The sequence below is a fragment of the Emydura macquarii genome, unplaced genomic scaffold (assembly GCF_026122565.2).
Source record: "Emydura macquarii macquarii isolate MOO-44397 ecotype Brisbane River unplaced genomic scaffold, CSIRO-AGI_Emac_v2 contig_1363, whole genome shotgun sequence".
NCBI classification, from domain to species: domain Eukaryota; kingdom Metazoa; phylum Chordata; order Testudines; family Chelidae; genus Emydura; species Emydura macquarii.
Window position 1 is genome coordinate 8,144,423 of NW_027131500.1, and position 20,919 is coordinate 8,165,341.

Genomic DNA, 20,919 nt, shown 5'->3' on the forward strand with positions numbered 1-20,919 from the left:
TAAGCTATAAGCCAGGGTTGAGGAATAGACAGGACTGGGACATGGAGAAGTTAGAGGGGATGAAGTAGAAGAGGTCATACTTGCGTGGGGAAATGGGCAGAAGAGTCAGCTTCCCACTAGAATACATTCTCTTCCAGACCCTAAAATGGAATTAAAAATTCCTGAATCTCAGTATTGCTCTGATGTCCGCAAATATCTGTGAAACATACTGGCAAAGTGTCCCACTCCCATGCAGTGCTGAACACATAGTGGATAATTACCTACTACTACTATTGGGTACTGTCTTAGCTTAAATAGCACAGGACTGTGTGGTGGACCTTCCATCCCTGCTGAAGACCAATGGGGATATAAATATTGTAGCCCATGATGGAATTTCAGTTTGGTGTTTAAAAAAAACACTAGAAACATCTATGTTAAAAGTAGATTATTAAGGTTGCAAAGTCAAGCATGCAAAAGTTAGGAAATGTCAGAATTAATGTTATCTGCGCAGTCTTCATTCAGCTTCCTTATGCATATGGGTTATGATACTGTCATTAATTACATGATCACATGTAACTTTTCACAGGATCTTGCCTCATTTAGTGCACAGGATGGCTGGTTGTCAATTAGTGAGCAGCTATCCAGTATTTTTTCTCCCGATTGTTCAATATGCCAAGTATTTTCATACTGGATTTATTCTCCTTTTTGGTAGGTTGTGCAAATCCACTTGGGGCCACTGTTCTATATACAATAAGAATCCACCTCTAGGATTTTCTTTTAGAAGATTGTATATGCAACTGGATGAGGGCAGTCTCACATTTAATGCCAACCCTGAAGAGGTAAGTGGTGTGTTGCTAACATTAGTAACAGTTGCAGTAATTTTAATATGGTTACAAAAAACTGTACATGAGAACATTGAACCTGTAGCAGCATTAGAAGTTGATTATTAATAGATACTTTGTTGTACTATATGAATCCTGAATACTAAGTTATGGCCCTATAATAGTCTCTTATGCTTATAGTACCCAGGCATATTATTTACTTGCTTGACTCACAAGTACACTGCACAGCAGTCTGAAGATGTCAGAAATTCATAATCATATATTGACATGGGGGTTTGCTCCTGGTTGATAAAACAATGGGCAGTTTAAAAAATGGTTGTGATATAGCTTCATAAATAAATATTAAAAATCTTACTATGCAATATGGCCTTGATCCTGCTTTCATTGAAATAAACACCAAAACTCCCATTAACTTCATAGGGGCAGGTTCCAAGCCCTAAATGCAGATGTAACCTACCATAAAGTGGATCACCAATTGAGTCTAGGAGGGTGGGGGACACTGTTCCTAAGAAGTCTTCAAAGACAATACACAGACCTCCAATTTCAAGGTGCAAAAAGTTGAAGTGTCTGTTAACTTTCGCTACCTATAACATATACTATAAAATTACACTAATGGAACAAAACTGTTAAAGACTGAACTTTTGTAAATAGCAGTGATTTTGATTTTTCTGAATGTGTCCTTTTTAATAAACATAACTGATTCTGTAGCATTAAATATGTACATTTATTTTAAATAAAAAGATCTGTCTCAGAACTAAAAATATCATTGCCTATTAATTCATGTGACTAATTGAAGCCAAGGTAACTTCTGCTTTCTCCCAGCCTAGCCACATCTCTGCTTCTGTGAGGAGAAATTTGAGAGTTGTACCAGGTTTAATGTAGGATATGTGTGGTTAAAACCCCACCAGCATTTTGAAAATATTTCCTGTGTATAAAATTAGACTCCTCATGCATCGCATTTCCTGTGAAAAGATGGTAAATCACACTAAATAAAATTGAGTCTTCACTTCCCAAGTATATTTATATAATAAAAACATAGAAGTAGTAATTGGATAAATCCAGAGTAGTAAAAATGTAAAGATGTTATTTTCAATTTTTTTCCAATTTTATGTTTAGGAACAAATGATTCACTATGCCAGTATGATACAGAAAATAAGTATTAACAATTGCTGGACAAAACAATAAAGTGGTCATATAAGCCAGTACAACAAAGTGATTTAGTTTACATTCTTTGAATCTCAGTTGCCCTGGTGCATAATTTTTTTTGACTGCTGAAAACCATGCTCTTTTTATAGATTACAAAATATAATACTCAGTTCTTTTGAGGGCAGAATACTCTGGACTTCCATTGAAGTTATTGGTAACTTGCAGCTCAGGATAAGAATTATTCATTTTATTTCCAGAATAATCTTAGTGGAGGTACTACTGGAGATGTAGCTTTATAAATGAGACTTTACATGGAGATATTTAAAATTTGTTTCCAAGAATACAAGTGCTAACTCTAGTGTCCAGGCCAAGTCCTAAATTTGGTAACAGCTCTGCCTACGTACAGTTCCCTCTGCAGTTTCAATTGGATATGATATTATTCTTCACTTCCTGTCCTATGTGAAGTTACTCTCCTATTTAGTGGTAAAGTAATTTTTGTATAGTGTAAAGCACTTTGGGATCCTGGAGGATAAAAGGTACTATATATATATATGTTGTTTTTATAGTAAATGAAAATTAACAATTTGTAACTATTCTGTGAAATAGGCTAATTTATATATTACATTTATTATAATACATTTGCTACTTCAGGATTCATGATGGTCCATTTGTCAATTGAAATAAGAACTGTCATCTTCAGACCCCTTGAGAGCTTGGAATTTCATAGTATGTCCTAGGGACTTCTGTTCTTCTCTCTGTGGAGCACCAGGGCCTGGCAGGAAGTATTCCAGGCCTGAGAGTTCCAAGAACATTCACTTATTTGTTTTCTTTACAACTGTGACATTGGCAGAATTATTACTATAAGGACACTGTGACTGGAATATGATATGAAATGACATTCCATTATCCTATGTCTACAAAACTTCCTGCCCAACTCTGCTTTACATTTGGTAACAGACCTGATTAAAATATTATAAAAATAAGAATACTTACGGCCACAGGAGCAAGATTCTCCAAAGGACACCATCCATATCATGAAAATGGGTAACCAGGCTCCACAGCAACAGCTCCAGAGCTAGCGGTGGCTCACGGGGTGGGGGAGAGAGCATCTGCACACTTTGTGGTAGGATTATCTGGTTCGCCATTGTTGTGTGCATGGCGTTGTGAAATCTGCTGTATATACTGTATTGGCCGTGTGCATGAGCTTGCATAATTCATGGAAGGTGACCACATTCTGTTGAAGGATGTGCCTAACCACATGTTTAAACATAACCAGAAAACCTCCTTATGCATGTGCAAGACTTGTTTGTTTTTCATTTTTATTCCATTGGCAGCACCCTCCTAGCTGATCTATTTTGTTTTTTACTACTAAATGTATCAAGAATTTTAAGAGTATGAGAATTATTTCTTTATAATCAGCCAACTTAATTTCTGCCATATATTATTCTAATTAAAGTACAGGGTATGTGAAATTTTTCTGACAATAATCATTCCATATCATGCAGATTTATTACTCAAATTTTGGAGGTGATCATGGGTAGATTTCATTGTTTCTCTATAAAATATAGAGTCACAATCATAAAGTAAGCTTCCAAGATTATGAGGCTCAGTTATGCACTTAAACTAGAAGTAGAGGTGGGAGAGAGAACACTTGGCATCAGAAAAGATGCCTAATTTCTATTTTATTCCTAATGTTAATAGTTTTAACTGAAATTCCTGTTTTTATTAATGTTTTCCTTCATGGATAAAGGTGAAATTTTGGCTTCTCTGAAGTCAATGGTAAAACTGTCATTTACTTCAGTGAGCTCAGAATTTCACCCGTACAATATAATAACATTCTAAATTGTAGTGAGTATAGTGTATCTCTAATTAAGTTTGACATTCTTTCTCATCCTTGCCTCTTTTTTTCAATGGATCCAAATTTTTTCAGACTAATTCATGACTTGGTTGGTGAGGGGGATTTTTTATGCTTTCCAGTGTAGACATGATTTTTTCAGACGTTTTGAGCAAAACAGATTTGTCTGTTTTGCTATGGTTTTTGTTTGTTTTTTAATTAAACTTATGGCAGAAAATACCCACTTTTCCATATATTTCTGTCCAAAATCTTGTGCAAGGTTAATTCAACAGCTCATGGCAGAAACATCAAAGATGGCTTGTTTTGTACATCTCTAAGGAATAAACTAAGTTAGATGGAAATGTTTAGCTGTTTTAAATTTATGAGAATTGGAAGTGGAATATCATAATGCATAGTTTGTTTGTTTGTTTAATATACCTAAATATCACAGTTCAGGGCAACTGCACCTGTATTACCCCTGTATGGTCCAGCAAGGGCACCCACTCTAGACTCCAGGTTCCTCAGCCATCACCTGTCTTGGGTGGAGACATTAATCTCTGTCTCTCCTGACTGAGGTATTGCCAGGCTGCACAGTCCCCTGACTACACTGTGATATACCCAGCAAAAGACTTCATAAGCACTTCTCTAATCAGAGACAGAGCACCGTATTAAGTTACCACACAGTTCTTTCTAAGCAAGCACATTTATTCTTAAGGTAAAAGCATTACAGAAAAAACATAGTAAAAACAATAAAAAAAAAAATTCTGCCTGCATGCTAATAAACTGACCAGAGATCAGTCCTAACTCCAACAAAAGCTTTGGATGGTAATTAGTTCTTCAAACCTCACAAAGAGATTTTTTCCTGTGGTCATAAATTCATCACAGTTTCAGCTCAGAACAAGCATCCATGTCTCCCCAAGCATCCATGGGGTCTTAGTGGGCCAAAGATCTTCCAAACCTTCACTAAGGATTAGGGGCTGCTCTTGGACCAAGATCCGTTTTTTTGTCTGTTGGTGCCTGGAGAATTCAGTTTGAACCAGTATGTGTGAGTGTCTCTCCTCCTCCAGGAGGTGGAGTTCTTTGGAGGTGTTCAACCTGAGTGAATTTGCCTAACTACCCTCACTGTTAGTTCCTGGAGGGATGTGATCCCCTTCCCCTATGGATTTACATAGAATCCCTCAATAATATATAAACATTTGCATTTTGAATAGAATGAACTCCTAAAATATTTAAGCTTAATTCAATAAGGTTTGTGTAGGATATTGTCATATCTGTCTCACTGAAAAGCAGAGTGGTCTAGAGTGCTGAACCACATTAGAAAGTTACATTCAGGAGATCTAAAGTCAAAAAGCACTGAATCTAGGAAATTACAAGTTCTGGAAACTGTGAAACTTTGAATTTTTTAGGCGAAAAATATCCATAACAAATATGTAGCACTTTTAGTCCATAGATTTTAAAGCATTTTATAAAGTAGGTCAATATTATTCCCATTTTACATATAGGGAAACTGAGTCACAAAGAGGGGATGTGATTTGCCCAAGGTCACTCAGCAAGCCAGTGCTGGGAATAGAACAGAGGTCTTCTGAGTCCTAGGTTATTACCCTCCCCTTCTGCATCCCATGTTAAAAAAACCCATGTTTTAAAGGCATGTGCATAAGGAGCAGAGTTCACATTGAATGTTCAACATTATCTCTGCATTTCTTGACACTTGAATGATTGGTTTCTCAGCCTTAATAGGACCATATAAATAATATATATTGACATGGACACATTATGTCTTTTATATGTTTTATGGGATATTTAAAACATAAAGAGTAATGTATTAAGTTTAACGTTTAACCAGAAGAAGAGAATAGAAAATACTGAGTTTGTGTAATTATTAATAAATAGCTGTATTATGATAGTGCCTAAAAACTCCAGTCAGGGAGTGACACCACTGTGCTAGGCACTGTATCCAGGGCCTCAAAAAGCTTATACTCTCAGAAGCAATTAAACTTGCATTACTGTTGACGCTTTAACCTCTCCATTTCCTAAGTTTTAAAATTTTTTTTAACTGTTCACCTTAATGTTTTAAGATGGCATTGCATTTGAAATCTTTTGCTTTAAAAAAAAAAAAAAGAAAGAAAAAGAATAAAGTGAAAAAAGGAAAATACCTATACTTACTATTTGCATGTTCCCAGTTAGGTTTTTAAATTTACAGCATACTGAGGTGAATTGTGGCATGAGTGCTCCCCCTTGACCACAGTGGAGTTGAGGATGCTCAGCACTGTGAAGGAGCTGGGCTGAAGATAGGTTTTTGCAAGAAGGGGTTAACAGAGCAGTCACACAGCAACTGTTTATTTTATACTGACTGTATCTTTGCTGTAGGGCAGTAGAATACTACTTTATATAGTATTTTTTTTCCAGCCATAGATCCCCAAATGCTTTACAAAGGCAGATAAAACGCATTGGCAGATGAAGCTCAAAGATAGGAGGAGATTTTCCTAGCTTCCCATAGTGAGCCAGTGGCAGAGCTGGGACTAATACCCAGCTATGCTGAGTCCTAGTCTGATATTCTATGTAATCTTTGTAAAACAAAAGATTACACTCTACAGAATAAAACTTTTGGCGAGAACAAACTGCTTAGTTTTTGCTATGTGTTTCAATGATATATTTACAATCTATGCCATACCAAGAGTGCTAGAAGCCAACTGAGAACAGCAGCTCCTGCTCCTATGTGAACTCTCTAATGAGTTCCAGCAGAGAGAATGTCCAGCGCTGTCACATACGGGAGTAGTTAATAAAAATGTGCTAAAAATCTTAGCTCACTTAACCCGCTCAGTAGTGATTCTTTATTTCTATCATCTTTTTATATTTTAAAAGTATTTATGCCAACTAAGCAAATACACAAGACTCAGAACTATGTATGCCAAATTGTAAACTTCAGCCAATTTTTGCATTAACCCTGATCAGAAAAAGTATAGTTAGTTTTGTTTTGGGGGTTTTTTTGGGGGGGAAGGGAGTTGTTACAGCCATTGGCAAAACTATCTTTCACTGTCCCATAACTAAGAACTGACCATTAATTTTGTTAAAACTTTTTTAAAAAAAAATCATCTTCAAGCATAAGTATAGAAAATTTCAGTACAAATGATGAATAATTGCAGAAAGTTATGGGCATATGAAAACAGAGCTGTTCTAATGTAAACCACTTGCAACCTTAATTATCTACCAGATACCTACCATAATATATCTGAAAGAAAGTACTGAGCTGTAAACAAATGATAAAAATAAAAGCTGTCTGACACTGGCCCCTTTTCAGGAATCAAACTTTCTCCAACTCTAGTAAATCCTTCTGGTCTGACCTTCCCTTTCTCAAGACACATCCCTGGCAATCCAGTCCAAGAATCACCCAGATATGCTTCAAAGAGCCCCAAAGCCCCCTCACAGATGTAAATTGTTCACTCTCCTGCTGTGTATCTATTACTTTTAATCCATTTCTATGTGCTACAAGAAACACTATGCCAATGAAATCTTGAGAAATCTAGCTTTGGTACGTTGGGTACATCTGAAACTGAATTTGAGAAAAGGCAGTGTTCATGAAAGGTTAATCAGAATGGAATTTGCATCTTTGAACATGTGTGATGGAAGATGGACCCCTAAGGCAGAATTTGAAAAGTAGCTTAAAAGGTTTAACATGCATATTGGAAATATCATGGGTAACAAAGAAAACAGCTGCAGGAGTACTGCCGTAATGTGGAGTGAAATGAATGCTGATATAGAAAAATTAAATAAATATTACACAGTTTCAGACATCGATCCAGGAAAGATGAAGACACTCTAAAGAAAAAGGGGAGAGATAAGAGGGAAGGGCAGTGAGAACTGGTGTATTGGATTGGTAAAACAAGAAAGGGCTGATATGAACAACTAGTGACCATAAACTAGAACCTGTTATGATAGTTACTTGCTTCCCTAGTCAAGCATGGCCCACGATGACCGTTAGTTGCATGTACTTTAAATAACCCTTTTCAAACTTAGGACTGTACCCTGGGCCTTGCTGAGCTCATAAACAGCACAATGGGAAAGGAAGGCAAGGGTAGTTCTAAATCACCTTTTCTAATCCCCCAATCCTGAGGACAGCCAAAGAACAAGATGGCCCCGACACAATTTAAATCGTGTAAATCATGGCTGCTGAAAGGTCTTCCTTCTAAAGACCATTTTGTTGGACCAGAATTGCCAGAATATATTTTATCCTTCCCCCTATACCCCCCGCCGCCCTCCCCATCTGTCCCCACCAGCCTTAAACCACTCCTACCCAATAAATGATGGGAAATAAGTGACATGAAACTCACTAGACTGCCTTTACTCCAACCAAGGATTCCCCTATGCTGAGGGAATCCTCAGATGCCTGCTTAAAATGGATCAGTGCAATGGGAATTTATGTCTGATAATCTGACTTTTAGTTTTGGCTTCCTTGTAGAATTATGTTCTTCAAATAGTATATATTCATAGCTGAACAAGCTTATCTAACAAAGGTGATTTATTCTGGGGGGAATGTGAGGGGAATGCCATAAAACATACAACAGTATACACATTTAGAGAGCAGATTGACTAGTGTCCTTACAAATAATCTTCGCTCAGTGTGAGCAAACAAAAAATGGGGAAAATCTTTAAAGAGAAACAATTTTAGTTTGTTTCAAAGTACTTGTTATTTGGGGAGAAAAAAACAGTAACTCAAAAGTGACTGTTATTGTGTGGAATGAATGTACAATCACACCTTGTGTGTGTGAAAAAGAGAAGGAAATGGGCAAGGAGATGGCATTGACAGAAGATGCAATAAAAGAAGGAAACAGAGCTAAGGTGGGTTGAGGTTGTCAAATTAGGAGCTGGTAGCTTGTATGATGAATACCTACTGACAACATGCTGTATGTAGGTCATAAAGAGCCTTAGACAGCAGAGAAATGGGAGAACAAGTCCAGGTTGTCTCTATAGAGAAGGTGACTTTTTTTATTGTGAAGTTAAATGGTAAATCCATTTCTGTTCAAATTGGGGTAGGATGTGGAGAATTCCACTCTCTTTCTTTTAGTAACACTGTGTAGTAAGAGTGGTAAGTGCTGTGAGGACACAGATTGTTTAAGAATAGGATACTATTGGATCCCCCTGTTCACCTGAGCACTTGAAGCATCTCCTTATAATTAAGCATGAGTTTTGCTGAATCGGGATGCAAGGTTAAAGAGGCAGAGTTAAACAGAAGATGTAATGAGATAGTGTTGTGTTGCTGTTTTGATTTTTGTCATATTTGACTATTTGAATCTGCAATTGTCAAAATATTTGAAGAATCAGTGAGCAGTTCTTCAATCTTTTTGATAATCTGTTTTAGTTTCCCATTTAAGCCTTGTTTCAGAAAAGCACTTAACCATGTGTTTTAAGCTGTTCCTATTCAGGACAGCACTTAAGTCCCAGTTAGGTGAATGGGTAGTAAGCACATACTTACGTCCATGCTTTAATTAAACACAGGCTTAAGTGTTGCCCTGAATAGGGACGCTTACCTAAAGCAGGCCCTAAAGATGCCTAGGTTCCTTGTTCCTAATAGAAAATTGTTTGTATATGTTAATTTTTTTCATATATTTAAAACGTTTTGAACCAAAGAACTTACGTTATTTGAGGTAACATTTTCTGCAAATATAAAACCAAGAATTATGAACCAGTAAAAAAATAGCTAGGTAGCATATTGTGTGCTGTGTATGTGTGTGTTATTCTTTCACCTGTGTTTTGGATCTATTAAGTGAACTCCCTGGTCATCATCTCAAGGTGTATTTTCTAGTTTCCTGTTTGCTTGACATGGTTCAGCTTTTCTCTTACTTAACTGTCTCGCTTTTTATAAAATAACTTTCCAGGTTAAAAGCTCAGTCCTGAACTCTTTATTTATGCAGAACTCCGATTGACATCATTGGGAAGGTTGCTTATGTACAAAGTGCTAAGTTGCCCCCTCACCCCTACACCTCCATGTCTTTATAGATATAACTTAAATCAAAAGGGGAAATTTGCAAAATATTGTAAATTGCCTAACATCAGAAGATGTATAATGAAAAAATAATTGTAAGGATTATCTAACTTTATTGATTTAGTGAGCTGCACTGATACATTTTTGTCTAAAGAAAATTAAGAAAATGCATTAGATTGCACATGTATGCATATTTCTGCATGATAGTATTATTGTAGTGATGCCATATTTACTGCTGAAGAGGCAATTTGAGCCTAAGCCCATTCCCAAAAAAATTACGCTCTGAATTTAAATTTTTCACAATTGTTCTTCTTTTATTCCACCTCCACTTTGTCCCCCCAAAAATTGGTGAAAATCCATTAAGCTGCTTTTGAGTTATAAGACTATGACAAGAGTAGTTTTCATGCTTTGAGATGTTTGAATGCAAAAAAAAAGCATCCAAAAAGTTCTGCAACATTTTATTTACATTTTCAAATTTGGCATGTACATGCTCCGTAGTGAGAAATGTGTGCTTGGCAAAGTGTGAAAAAATGGCTGTAATATAGAAGTAATAAATAAGTGAATAAATAGCATATGGTATATGTTCATTCTGTCACTTTCTAAACTAGTTTTTTTTTAATTAGGCACAGGCAGAATGCTGTTGGGTTTTTTCTATACATATATAATATATATATATATGTGTGTGTGTGTGTGTATCTGGATCTGCACTTTGAAATAAACATGTTTACATTTATTTGTGTTATTATACATTTAATTAAATGTATATAGTGCATATATTTGAATGTGATCCCATACACATGGGAGAACATTGAAATCAATGTTTTAAATAAAAAGAAATTAAAGGCAAAAAGCACATTATGGCCAAAATATTTACATGAACCATAGTTAGGAAATTATAAATTGTGGTTGATACAGCAAACATAAATTAATCACCATGTATATACATATGAAAACAAAAAATAGTGTGTACAGTAAGAGAAAATACAACTTGCTGCGGGATCCATAATTTTGAATTTCCTACTGTTAGTACATGTAAAATCTAAACCATAATCTTGCATTAATTTTATTTGCATTTGATTTATATTAATTTTAGAATGTATGGTGCATGTTGAAATGCAATTTAGAGGATGAAGGAGGTATTAAGGTAAAACATTAGCAGGCTTATGTGCCAGTATTACTCATTACAACATTTGCTCATAAAAGAAGTGTTAAGACCAATCTTATTTATGTCCTTTTTGTCTCAGGGAGTTAACTACTTTATGTCCAAGGGCATACTGGATGATTCACCAAAGGAAATAGCCAAGTTTATCTTCTGTACAAGAACACTAAACTGGAAGAAATTGAGACTCTATCTTGATGAAAGGTAATTTGAATCTGTAATGAGGAAAAAGTGTTGTATTCATTTTCAGTCTGTAGTACCTTTGTGTAATCAGTCTTCATACATGTACTAATCTAATGAAAAATAATCTTAATTAAAAAAAATTGTAGTAAAGAGCATACACAGGGATTCAGCTAAAATATATTATTCTTAAAGCAGAAAATTTACTCTGTTCTAGCATGTGTGTGTGTACACACCACTATATATAAGCATACCTGGCATAGTGTATTTAGCTCGTAAGGGTCACATAGTGTATTTATTTCCACATTTTCAGTTCCAATCTTAAATTATATTTATAGCTGGGGATGTCACCTTATATATGAGATCTTTGTGCTGCCCAGCATTGGAATGTTGTTCTAAATATTTTGCTATGTATATTTTTTCCAGTTTCCTAAGCATGAGATTCACCTTTCCTCCCCAAAGAATGAGTAACCAGGCTCTTAGGCAAGATACTATGGGTGTGGAAATCTTAGCTGAGCGAAAGAGTAGGCTGTAGGCTGAAATTCTGGATGCTGATGCTCCACAATTCCTACTTAGGTTGTTTCAGCCACTGGATCAGTACATTTGTGGATCTCTTGCCTCTCCCCTGGCTTGCTTCCAAATTTCCCTTTCATACCAAATCCTTTTGATGTTCAGGGGATATATGGAGCATGCATTCCCACGGGAGCTGAGTGTTGCGGATGGCCTTTGTGCTGGCCATATCTACCATGAGTGAATATCACCTGAGTTGAGCCTGATTTTAACAGGAGGCTGCCTTTACTGCTTGTTCATGTACGTAGGCCCTGAAAGACATATTGAATATTTATGCCTTTGACTGTGGTTTCCTTAGGTTTGTCAGGTATTGTTGCAGCCTCAATTTCCTTCAATGTACTTTGCGTGTGTGCAAATTTAGAATATTGCTTTATTATCATTTATCTAAAGTAGTAGGCTGAATTGTATGCTGCTGTGGTAGCAGTCTGAGGAATGTGTGTTTCCTGTTCTTGTTTGTCACATTGTTGGATTTTTTTCTTCATTTTCGCATGACAGAAAACATCTATAATTCAGACTCTTTAAGAAGTCTTCATTTCAGTTTCTGAAACCTTTTTTCATGCTTAAACAGTTGAAAGGCAATTTCTCTAAATATATGTTGTTTTTTTTCAACCAGGAGAGATGTTTTGGATGACCTTGTGACACTGCACAACTTCAGAAATCAGTTCTTGCCAAATGCACTGAGAGAGTTTTTCAGACACATTCATGCCCCCGAGGAGCGTGGGGAGTATCTTGAGACTCTTATAACAAAGTTCTCACACAGATTCTGTGTTTGTAACCCTGATTTGATGAGAGAGCTTGGCCTGAGCCCTGGTAAGAAGAGAGGACTTCTATGCAGTGAATCAGTCTATATTTATATACATATACTTTAAAAATGTTACTTTTCATAGTGGGTTTAAATGAGGGTCTAATTAAATTTTTCTAAAAGTAAAACAATTAGTCTTGGTGGGGGTCAGGTCTGAGCATATTGTAAACATTCAGCATATAAACATCTCCCTATCAGGAACTACAGTAATACAGACAAATAATAATAATTTTTTAAAAAACTTTTGACTTACTGATTTTCCTCTTATACATACATATCTGGCAGGCAAACAACTTCCATGCACAAAAGTTATTTTAAAATTTTTTTGTGTTGCATCTTTTCCCTTCACCCAAGTCTGTCCTTTATCTCTGTGGTCTCTGTAGGTTCTGATCCTGCAAAGACTTAGGCCTTGTCTACACTAGAGAGTGTTGTTGATGCAAGTTACAGCCATGATCAAAAAGTGCTATAATTACAACACTTGTGCCTATTCACACAGCACTCACTGTGTTGCCGAAGCACATCCACAGTTGGTGCTCTAGCATCAACAGTGAGAGCAGTGCACCCCACTATGCCACTCACCACCCTGTGCACTGGGAGTTGTGGGAAGGCAAAGAAGATCACAGTGCATCATGGGTGTAGGCTCTACATTCCATGATGCAGTGACTTCTGTCCTGTCATTCCATGGGTTTCCAACTACGTTTTGTGGCATTTTTCAATGGCCCCAGTTTCCTTAGCGCCTGCCATTTCTGCCTAAAAGGATGGACCCAGCACTGCTCTTATTGTTGTTGTCGGTGTTCTGAATACATCGTGGCTGCTTATGCAGTATATCATGAGCTCCCAACTGGAACAGGAATCCGAAGCACCTGACCTGCTGTGTGCCATGCAAACAAACAATGCTGGATCACTCTTTGCATTCACGGAGCATCTGCACACAGTGCACCACTGCTTTTGGGCACGTGAAACAAGCATCGAGTTGCATCATTATGTAGGTCTGGGATAATGAGCAGTGGCTGCAGAACTTTTAAATGCACAAAACCACCTTCATGGATCTCTGTGAGGAGCTCGCCCCTGCCCTGCAGCACAAGGACACCAGAATGAGAGCTGCCCTCTCAGTGGAGAAGTGCATGGTGATCGCCAGGCAGAAGCTAACAACTCCAGACAGCTACTGGTCGGTCACTAATTAGTTTGGAGTCAGAAAGTTCATCACTGGCGCTATGTTATCGCAAGTGTACAGGGCCATTAATCATATTCTGCTACGAAGGACTGTGAGTCTTGGAAATGTGTGTGAAATAGTGGATGGCTTCGCCGCAATGGGATTCCCTAACTGTGGTGGGGTGATAGATGACAAGCATATCCCAAGTTTGGCCTTGGACCATCTTGCAACAGAGTACATCAATAGAAAGGGGTACTTTTCTATGGTACTGCAGGTGCTTGTGGATCACCGTGGGTGTTTCACTGACATCACCGTGGGTTGGTCAGGGAAGGTGTGTGATGCACACATCTTCAGAAACACTAGCCTGTACAGAAGCTGCAAGCAGAGACTTACTTTCCAGACCAAAAGATCCCAATGGGGGACGTTGAAATGCCCATAGTGATCCTGGGAGACCCAGCCTACCCCTGACTACCGTGGCTCATGAAGCCTTATACAGGCAATCTGGATAGCAGCAAGGAGCCATAACAGGTTGAGCAGGTGCCAAATGATTGTTGAATGTGTATTTAGCAGATTAAAAGCTCGCTGGCGATGCCTTTATGGCAGGTTAGATTTAAATGAGGAAAATATTCCCAAGGTTAAAACAACAAGAGTCCTGTAGCACTTTAAAGACTAACAAATTTAATTTCTGCAGGCATAAGCTTTCGTGGCTGGTTATCGCTGTCTGATGTGTGCTCTATAATATTTGTGAAGCTAAGGGTGAAAAGTTTCACCCTGGGTGGAGTGCAGAGGCAGATTGCCTTGCAACTATGAACAACCAGCTGTCAGAGCTATTAGAGGGGCACAACGGGGGCCATTAGATCAGGGAGGCCTTGAGGAACCATTTTGACAATGAGCACCAATAAGGTGTCTTTTAAACATCACTATGCTATGCTAGGACTGCTAGCTAACTGTGTATCAGTGTAAGCTTCAGCCACCGTGTGTAAGAGACCAATAAAGATTGCTTATCCTTCACAGAGTATGTCTTATTAAATAACAATTATTTACAACACCCACAAAAAGCTGGGCTGGAAGGGAGAAAATAGTGAGGAGCTGTATGAGCTATGTCAGCTGGCTGTAAGTCCAGCTATCATTGTGGCAGCTATCTGAAGGGATGGAGTGAACAGGGTACCAAGACGGGCCGGGAGTTTGATAATAATGTGTGGATGGAGTTTGGGGAGAGGGCATGGAAAGCAGTTCTATATCGGCTGAAAGGGGGGGTGAGCACTCGTGAATTCAGTCTGCGACATTACGAGTGACTTTAGCTGCCCTTCAGGGACAAGTACCTTCAGGAAAGTTTCCTAGAGATCTCTCTGGAAGATTCCCATGAAATCTCAGTATACACTAACACACTTTTCCGCCGCACTGCGTAGCTGAACTGGAGTAGGAAACTCATGCGAACACAGCTACTCTTATGCATTTCTATCCCTTCAACCAGCTGTATAATGCAATAAAGCAAAGGACAGCTGTACCTCATGTAACCAAGCAACATCAGCTCAAAAAAAAATCACTTACCAGAGCTCCCCTCTCCTGCATCCTGCACACCAGAGCTGGAGAGCTGGGACTGGTTCAAACCCTCCGGGATCGAGAAGAGATCCTGATTCCCCATGTCACCAAATGGCTCAGTCCCCTGCTCTCCATTGTTCTCCAACTTGATTTCTTTATCCACAACTACTTCATCAGAGTTGAGTCCGTCTGCTGTCTCTGGGGCCGCAGAGATATCCATTGGTCTCTTGGCGGTGGAGCTGGGGTCCCCGCCATGGATGGCTTCCAGCTCCTTATAGAAGTGGCAGGTCTTCGGCTCTGCACCAGAGCAACGGTTTGACTCCCTAGCCTTTTGGTAGCCTTGTCACAGCTCCTTGATTTTTGCACGGCACTGCAGCGTGTCCCGTTCATAGCCCTTTTCCTCCATACTGTGAGAAATCTGACCATAGGTATTGAAGTTCCTTCGACTGGAGCAGATCTGGGACTGCATGGCCTTCTCTCCCCAAATGCTGGTCAGATTCAGAAGCTCCAGTGTGCTCTAAGCGGGAGAGAGTCTGGTGTGTGGAGTTGCCATGGTCAGCTGGGAAGATGTGATGTGAGCTCTCCACACCAACCAAGCAGGAAGTGGAATTTCAGAAATTCCCAGGACTTTAAAGGGGAGGGGCAGATGGCTACAGGGCAATGGAGTTCAAACTCATCGCCAGAACAGTCAGGATGGACATTGTGGGATACTTCCTGGAGGCCATTTACTGCAACATAACCAAATGCGATGTCTACACTGACGCTTTATCACTAAAAGTTTGATGCAAAAAGCTCTACGGATCTTGTCGAGATGGTTTTATTTTATCGCAAAATCAAGGGAGTTCAGGGGGCGGGGGAGCATTATGTGTACACCACTTCTGTTTTGGCACAAAAAACTGACTTTGGTCGACAAAAGCCTGTAGTGTACACATATGCTTAACTTTACACTCTGTGAATAATCCCATGGAAGTAAATGAGGTGAATTACTGGCCTCATTGAAGTCAATGGGTGTTATGTCATTGACTTCAGTGGGGCCAGGTTAGTATTAAGAATGTACATATGCATTTTCAGGATCAGGTCTTTAAAATGCAAACTCTTCCGGGCAGGGATCTGTCTACCTTCATGTCTGTAAAGCACTTTGCACAGTTTGGATACTGTAGAAATATTCATAAATTCATTAGTTTTGTTTAACACATCACTATCAATATTTTTTAATAATAATTAATTGTTTTCAATAGGCTAATCATGTGAGTAAAGTTACTCATGTGCATATTTATTCAAGCAGGCCTTTAACATTGTAAGATCCTTGAGCCAGGGACCAGTCATTTTAGTTGACTGTAAAGTGCCATCCATACTTATGGTTCTATAAACAATAATTTCATAATGTTCTCTTTTCTTTAGATGCAGTTTATGTACTATGCTACTCTTTGATCCTGCTTTCCATTGATCTTACCAGCCCTCATGTGAAGAACAAAATGTCAAAGAGAGAATTCATCCGAAATACACGACGTGCTGCTCAGAACATTAGTGAAGACTTTGTAGGGCACCTTTATGACAACATTTACCTTATTGGCCACGTGGCTGCCTAAAAGCACAATTTGCTAGGACTTAGAATTTGTAGTTTACAAAACGAAAGCTACCCAAGGAGTTAATTATTTTATAGATATGGGGGTTATATTAGTGCTGGTCATTCTAACCTCTGTATACAATCACAATGTGTGTTGTACTACCTTTTTTAGCAATTTACCATGGGAACCGAAGGATTTTGCAGAATTTGTTCTTAATTTTGTTTATGTTTTGCACAAAGCAGTGCCATTAGTCTGACACAGCCATATATGAATGTTAAACTGACATTACAATCTAAAGCTGACAAGGTGGCAGATTTGTGCATTAGATTTGCTTGAAAACTTTAACCAGTTCCATTCTTTTTTAAAATACCATATAATGTGTACATATTTAACTAAAGAGATTTATAATCATAATTATTTTATTGTAAAATATTTTAACTAAAGTTTTTCCTTTTTCTCTCTTAAAAAATAGTCTCACATTTCTTCCTTTTACATTTCAAATTTGTACATTTGAGGAGTGTCTAAACTAGCATTTACTATTGCATTAGCTAACTTGAATTAATTGGCAGTCAGTTCTTAAATTAAAATGGGATCACAAACTCTAGTTAGACGAATCTTGAGGGCCTGTCTACATGAGGAATAGACTAGAATAATGGTGCTTTTTAAATTCAAGTTAGCTAACATGGTTTGAGAACCCTTAACACATAGTATAGATGCAGTTACAATTGTGTTAGCTTATTGTGTGATAATGTAGGGCATGTCAAGACTAGCAAATGATGCAGGTTAATTAATGTGTTGTTGCTAACCTTAACTTTATCTCAACCAGTTTCCCAATCTAGATATTCCATGATGGAGAACATGGGATGAATACAATCATTTAACACAATTTTGAAGTTGTTAAACTGTGCCTACATGAGATGATAAGAGGTGATATGTTAGCTAACTCAGTTTTTAAAAGTACCTTTTTCCTGGTCTAGTGTTCATGTAGGCAGATTCTAAATGGTTTTGGATTCAGGAACATATTTGCAAGATAATTTAAACTATGTATTGCCCTACAATTTAAAAGATGTGAACTTTTAGATTTGCAGCTTCTGTTACAATGAATGGGAAACTGTATGGCTGTTAGCTAAGTAACTCTCAATACTGCATTTCTCTTTATTGTGCATGAGGTTTATTTGAAAATAGGACCTTAATTTTCTTTCCTGTTGATATGTATTTAGATACATATACAGCCACATTACTGCAGTATATATCTGTGTCACAGTCATTTAATGACTATATCCATGGGTCCCATGTGAGATTGGGAAGTATTTTTATTTCCATTTTATAGATGGGGAGATGAGTTCACACAGGAAGCCTATGCTAGAGCCAGGAATTGAAGCCACATCTCCTGAGGCCTAGTCAACTGCCTTAACCATCAACAGTGCCACTTTCTTTATGTGCTGTCAATCTACAGAAGGGCTACTTAAACTAAAGTAAAGATAGTGCTGCCATTGGTGAATGCTGTGTTTAGTACCTATAATGCTTCTAATATATCTCTCATCCACCTACAAAAATGCACCCAGATGTTGCTGGTGTGGTTCAAATACACTGTCTCTAAACAAGTCTTCACTCCCTCGGTACTTGTGCAGCCTACACCAAAGAGGACAAGAACTCCAGACATTGGAGATGGTCCTCTCACCTGAGTTCTACAGTATTGCTCCATTCTACAACAACTACTTTTCTCTGTAGGTCAGCTCCATTGGCACATCCTCTTTCAGAAGACCTAAGAGCAGATGCAAGGATATCTTAATCTCAACTCTAGTAAGGAATCTCACAAACCAGCAGTGAGTGCATGCTTAAATTGAATTAAAGATTTGATTTGATTTTGTTTTAAGGAATAAGAGCTTTTACAGTTACAATTTTTATAACTAAAAAGTAACGTTGAACACAGCTCTAGCTACTGGTCTTGTGCTCCTGTAAGAAACTAAAACAATTTAGAAAACATTAACACCCTAACCTTTAAAAACCTGCAGGGAGTATAAACACACACATACTCCTTAAACTGGCCTTCAGTTAGAGAAGCAGACAGGAGGTTTCTGGGCAATATTTCCCAAGTGCTAGTCACATGAAAGAGAAAATAAGAGGGATAGCAGTGAATTTTGAAATTACAGATAACCTCATCAGGCAAAGCTTTCTTCCCACACCCACAAATAAATTGTAGAGCCTGATTCTCTCACTGGTAGTTCTTTTGCTGTCAAGGGAATTGCTCCTGACTCACACTAGTCTAGAAGAGAATCCGTCTCTAAGAGTATGTTTACACTAGAAACATAAGTCAACCTATATTAGGTCAACTTACAATCACTTATATTAGGTCAACTTACAGCACTTTCACCGACCTAAGAGGAACTGAGCTGAGAGCCTGGGGAGCTGAGAGCCTGGTCTGGCAGCTCCACTGGCAGCTCCCTGCTGAGAGCCTGGCTGATCCACAGCCTCCCAGCGGGCGGTCCCCAATCTCCACTCCCTGTTTCCCACCAGGAGCAAGGAAAGCCACTGGCACTTCTCCCCTCCCCATTCCACGCTGGTAGCTGGGAGAAGCTGCTTGGGGCTTCTTGCCCTCGGAGAGGGGGTTCAGCTGCCCTGGCTTCTCACCAAGCTGCAAAATTGACAAGACTGCCCCGCTTCTCGCCCTGGCTCCCAGCCCAAACCAGGGTCTGAAGCCACCCAGCTCTTCAGGAGAATGGGGGGCAGCTGGGCTCTAGCTGCCCCTCTTTCTTGTCACTTTCATGGTTCCTGCATGAAATTGACCAGAAAGGAACACTAATGTAAGGAATGCAGTGCTTACAGAGACACTGCCTTGCTCTAACAACGACGGTGACATAAGCCTTATGCCTCTGGTGGAGATGGAGTTAGGGCTGGTCTACACTACAGCATTTTGTCAACAAAAGTCAGCTTTTGTCAACAAAACAGTGGAGGTGCACACATTCAAATGCTCCTACCACCAATGTAACTTCCTAGATATGCTGACATAACAAAACCACCTCAACAAGAGGTGTAGGGCTTATGTCGGCATAGATAGGGCAATGCAGTGTGCCTTTACATTGGTAGTTATGGGTCATTCTTGTCAATTTCAGGGTTTAATTGACAAGAAAACCATCTGGGAGTGAGGCAAAAAGCCCATGGCAGCTGGACCCCGGCTCCCAGATGAAAGAAGCTTCTGGCGCTGGACCTGGTTCCTGGAGGGAAGGGGAGAACACCTGGCAGCCTTGTCAATTTCATGGCTGAGCCATGAAATTGACAAGGCTACTTGTGGGGAAGGAAGAGGAAGAAGCCCAGGCAACTGGACCCCACACCTCAGGGGTGAGAAGCCCAGTGCTGCTTTCCCCTGGGAACGGGGAGGAGGGAAACCTCTGGCAGCTTTCCCCAGCTCCCAACGGAACGAGGAGGGTAGAAGCCCAGAGCTGGCTCCCATGGGGAATGGAAGGGAGGGGCAACCCGCTGGGAGCACGGGAGCCTGTGGGGCTCCTACAGGGAACTGAGAGCCCGGTCTCTCAGCTCCCTGCACTGCCCATCTTAGATCAGTGGAAGTGCTCCTCGTGAGGATGCGCACCATCCACCCAAGGAGGGTAGTCTGGATGTCAGCCACTGCAGTAATTACTGTGCAGGCTGTAAGGTGACCTATGTTAGGTTGACTTATTTTCTAAGTGTGAACAAGGCCTTAGTATGTCGGTGTAATAGGGCACATAATGTTGGCAGGAAGAAGACTGTAGTGTAGACACTGTCATAATTAGATTGACATAAGTTGCCTTATATCAACCTAACTATATAATATAGACCAGCCCTAAATCTCTGATTTACACTTCTCTTACATTCCAGCTCCCACGCCCCTGCAATACTGCTATGTCAGGTATTATTGGGAGTAACAGGCTGGGAAGAAGAGAGCTCTTTCTGGATTCTCCTGGCCCTTGAAAAGCCCTGGAGTACTTCACCCAAATGTGGCAATGCTTGCGAAAGTAATCCTGAGGACTACAGCTGAGTGGGGCAAACGGTCAAGATTACTGTCCTGTTTTCTCTTGTCATCATACCTTTTTCCCCCTGAAGCTGTGTGAGGACATAGTCCCTCTTAATGCAGGGCTCCATAAGCAGGACAGAACTAACTATCCCTTTTTTTCGCCCACTCCCAGT

At 39.2% G+C, this 20,919-nt stretch overlaps 1 protein-coding gene across 2 annotated transcripts in view; it reads left to right on the forward strand.

Annotated features, from left to right (window-relative positions):
- The window catches only part of FBXO8 (F-box protein 8), a 33,524-nt gene extending 15,883 nt beyond the window's left edge, over positions 1-17,641 (forward strand). For both annotated transcript variants that reach the window (XM_067551719.1, XM_067551720.1), the window contains 4 exons: positions 692-818; positions 11,026-11,144; positions 12,304-12,500; positions 16,589-17,641. In XM_067551719.1, the coding sequence (XP_067407820.1) occupies positions 692-818; positions 11,026-11,144; positions 12,304-12,500; positions 16,589-16,776 (631 nt within the window). In that variant the 3' untranslated portion in view covers positions 16,777-17,641. The remainder of the gene's footprint in view (positions 1-691; positions 819-11,025; positions 11,145-12,303; positions 12,501-16,588) is intronic.
- The last annotated feature ends 3,278 nt before the right edge of the window (positions 17,642-20,919 follow it).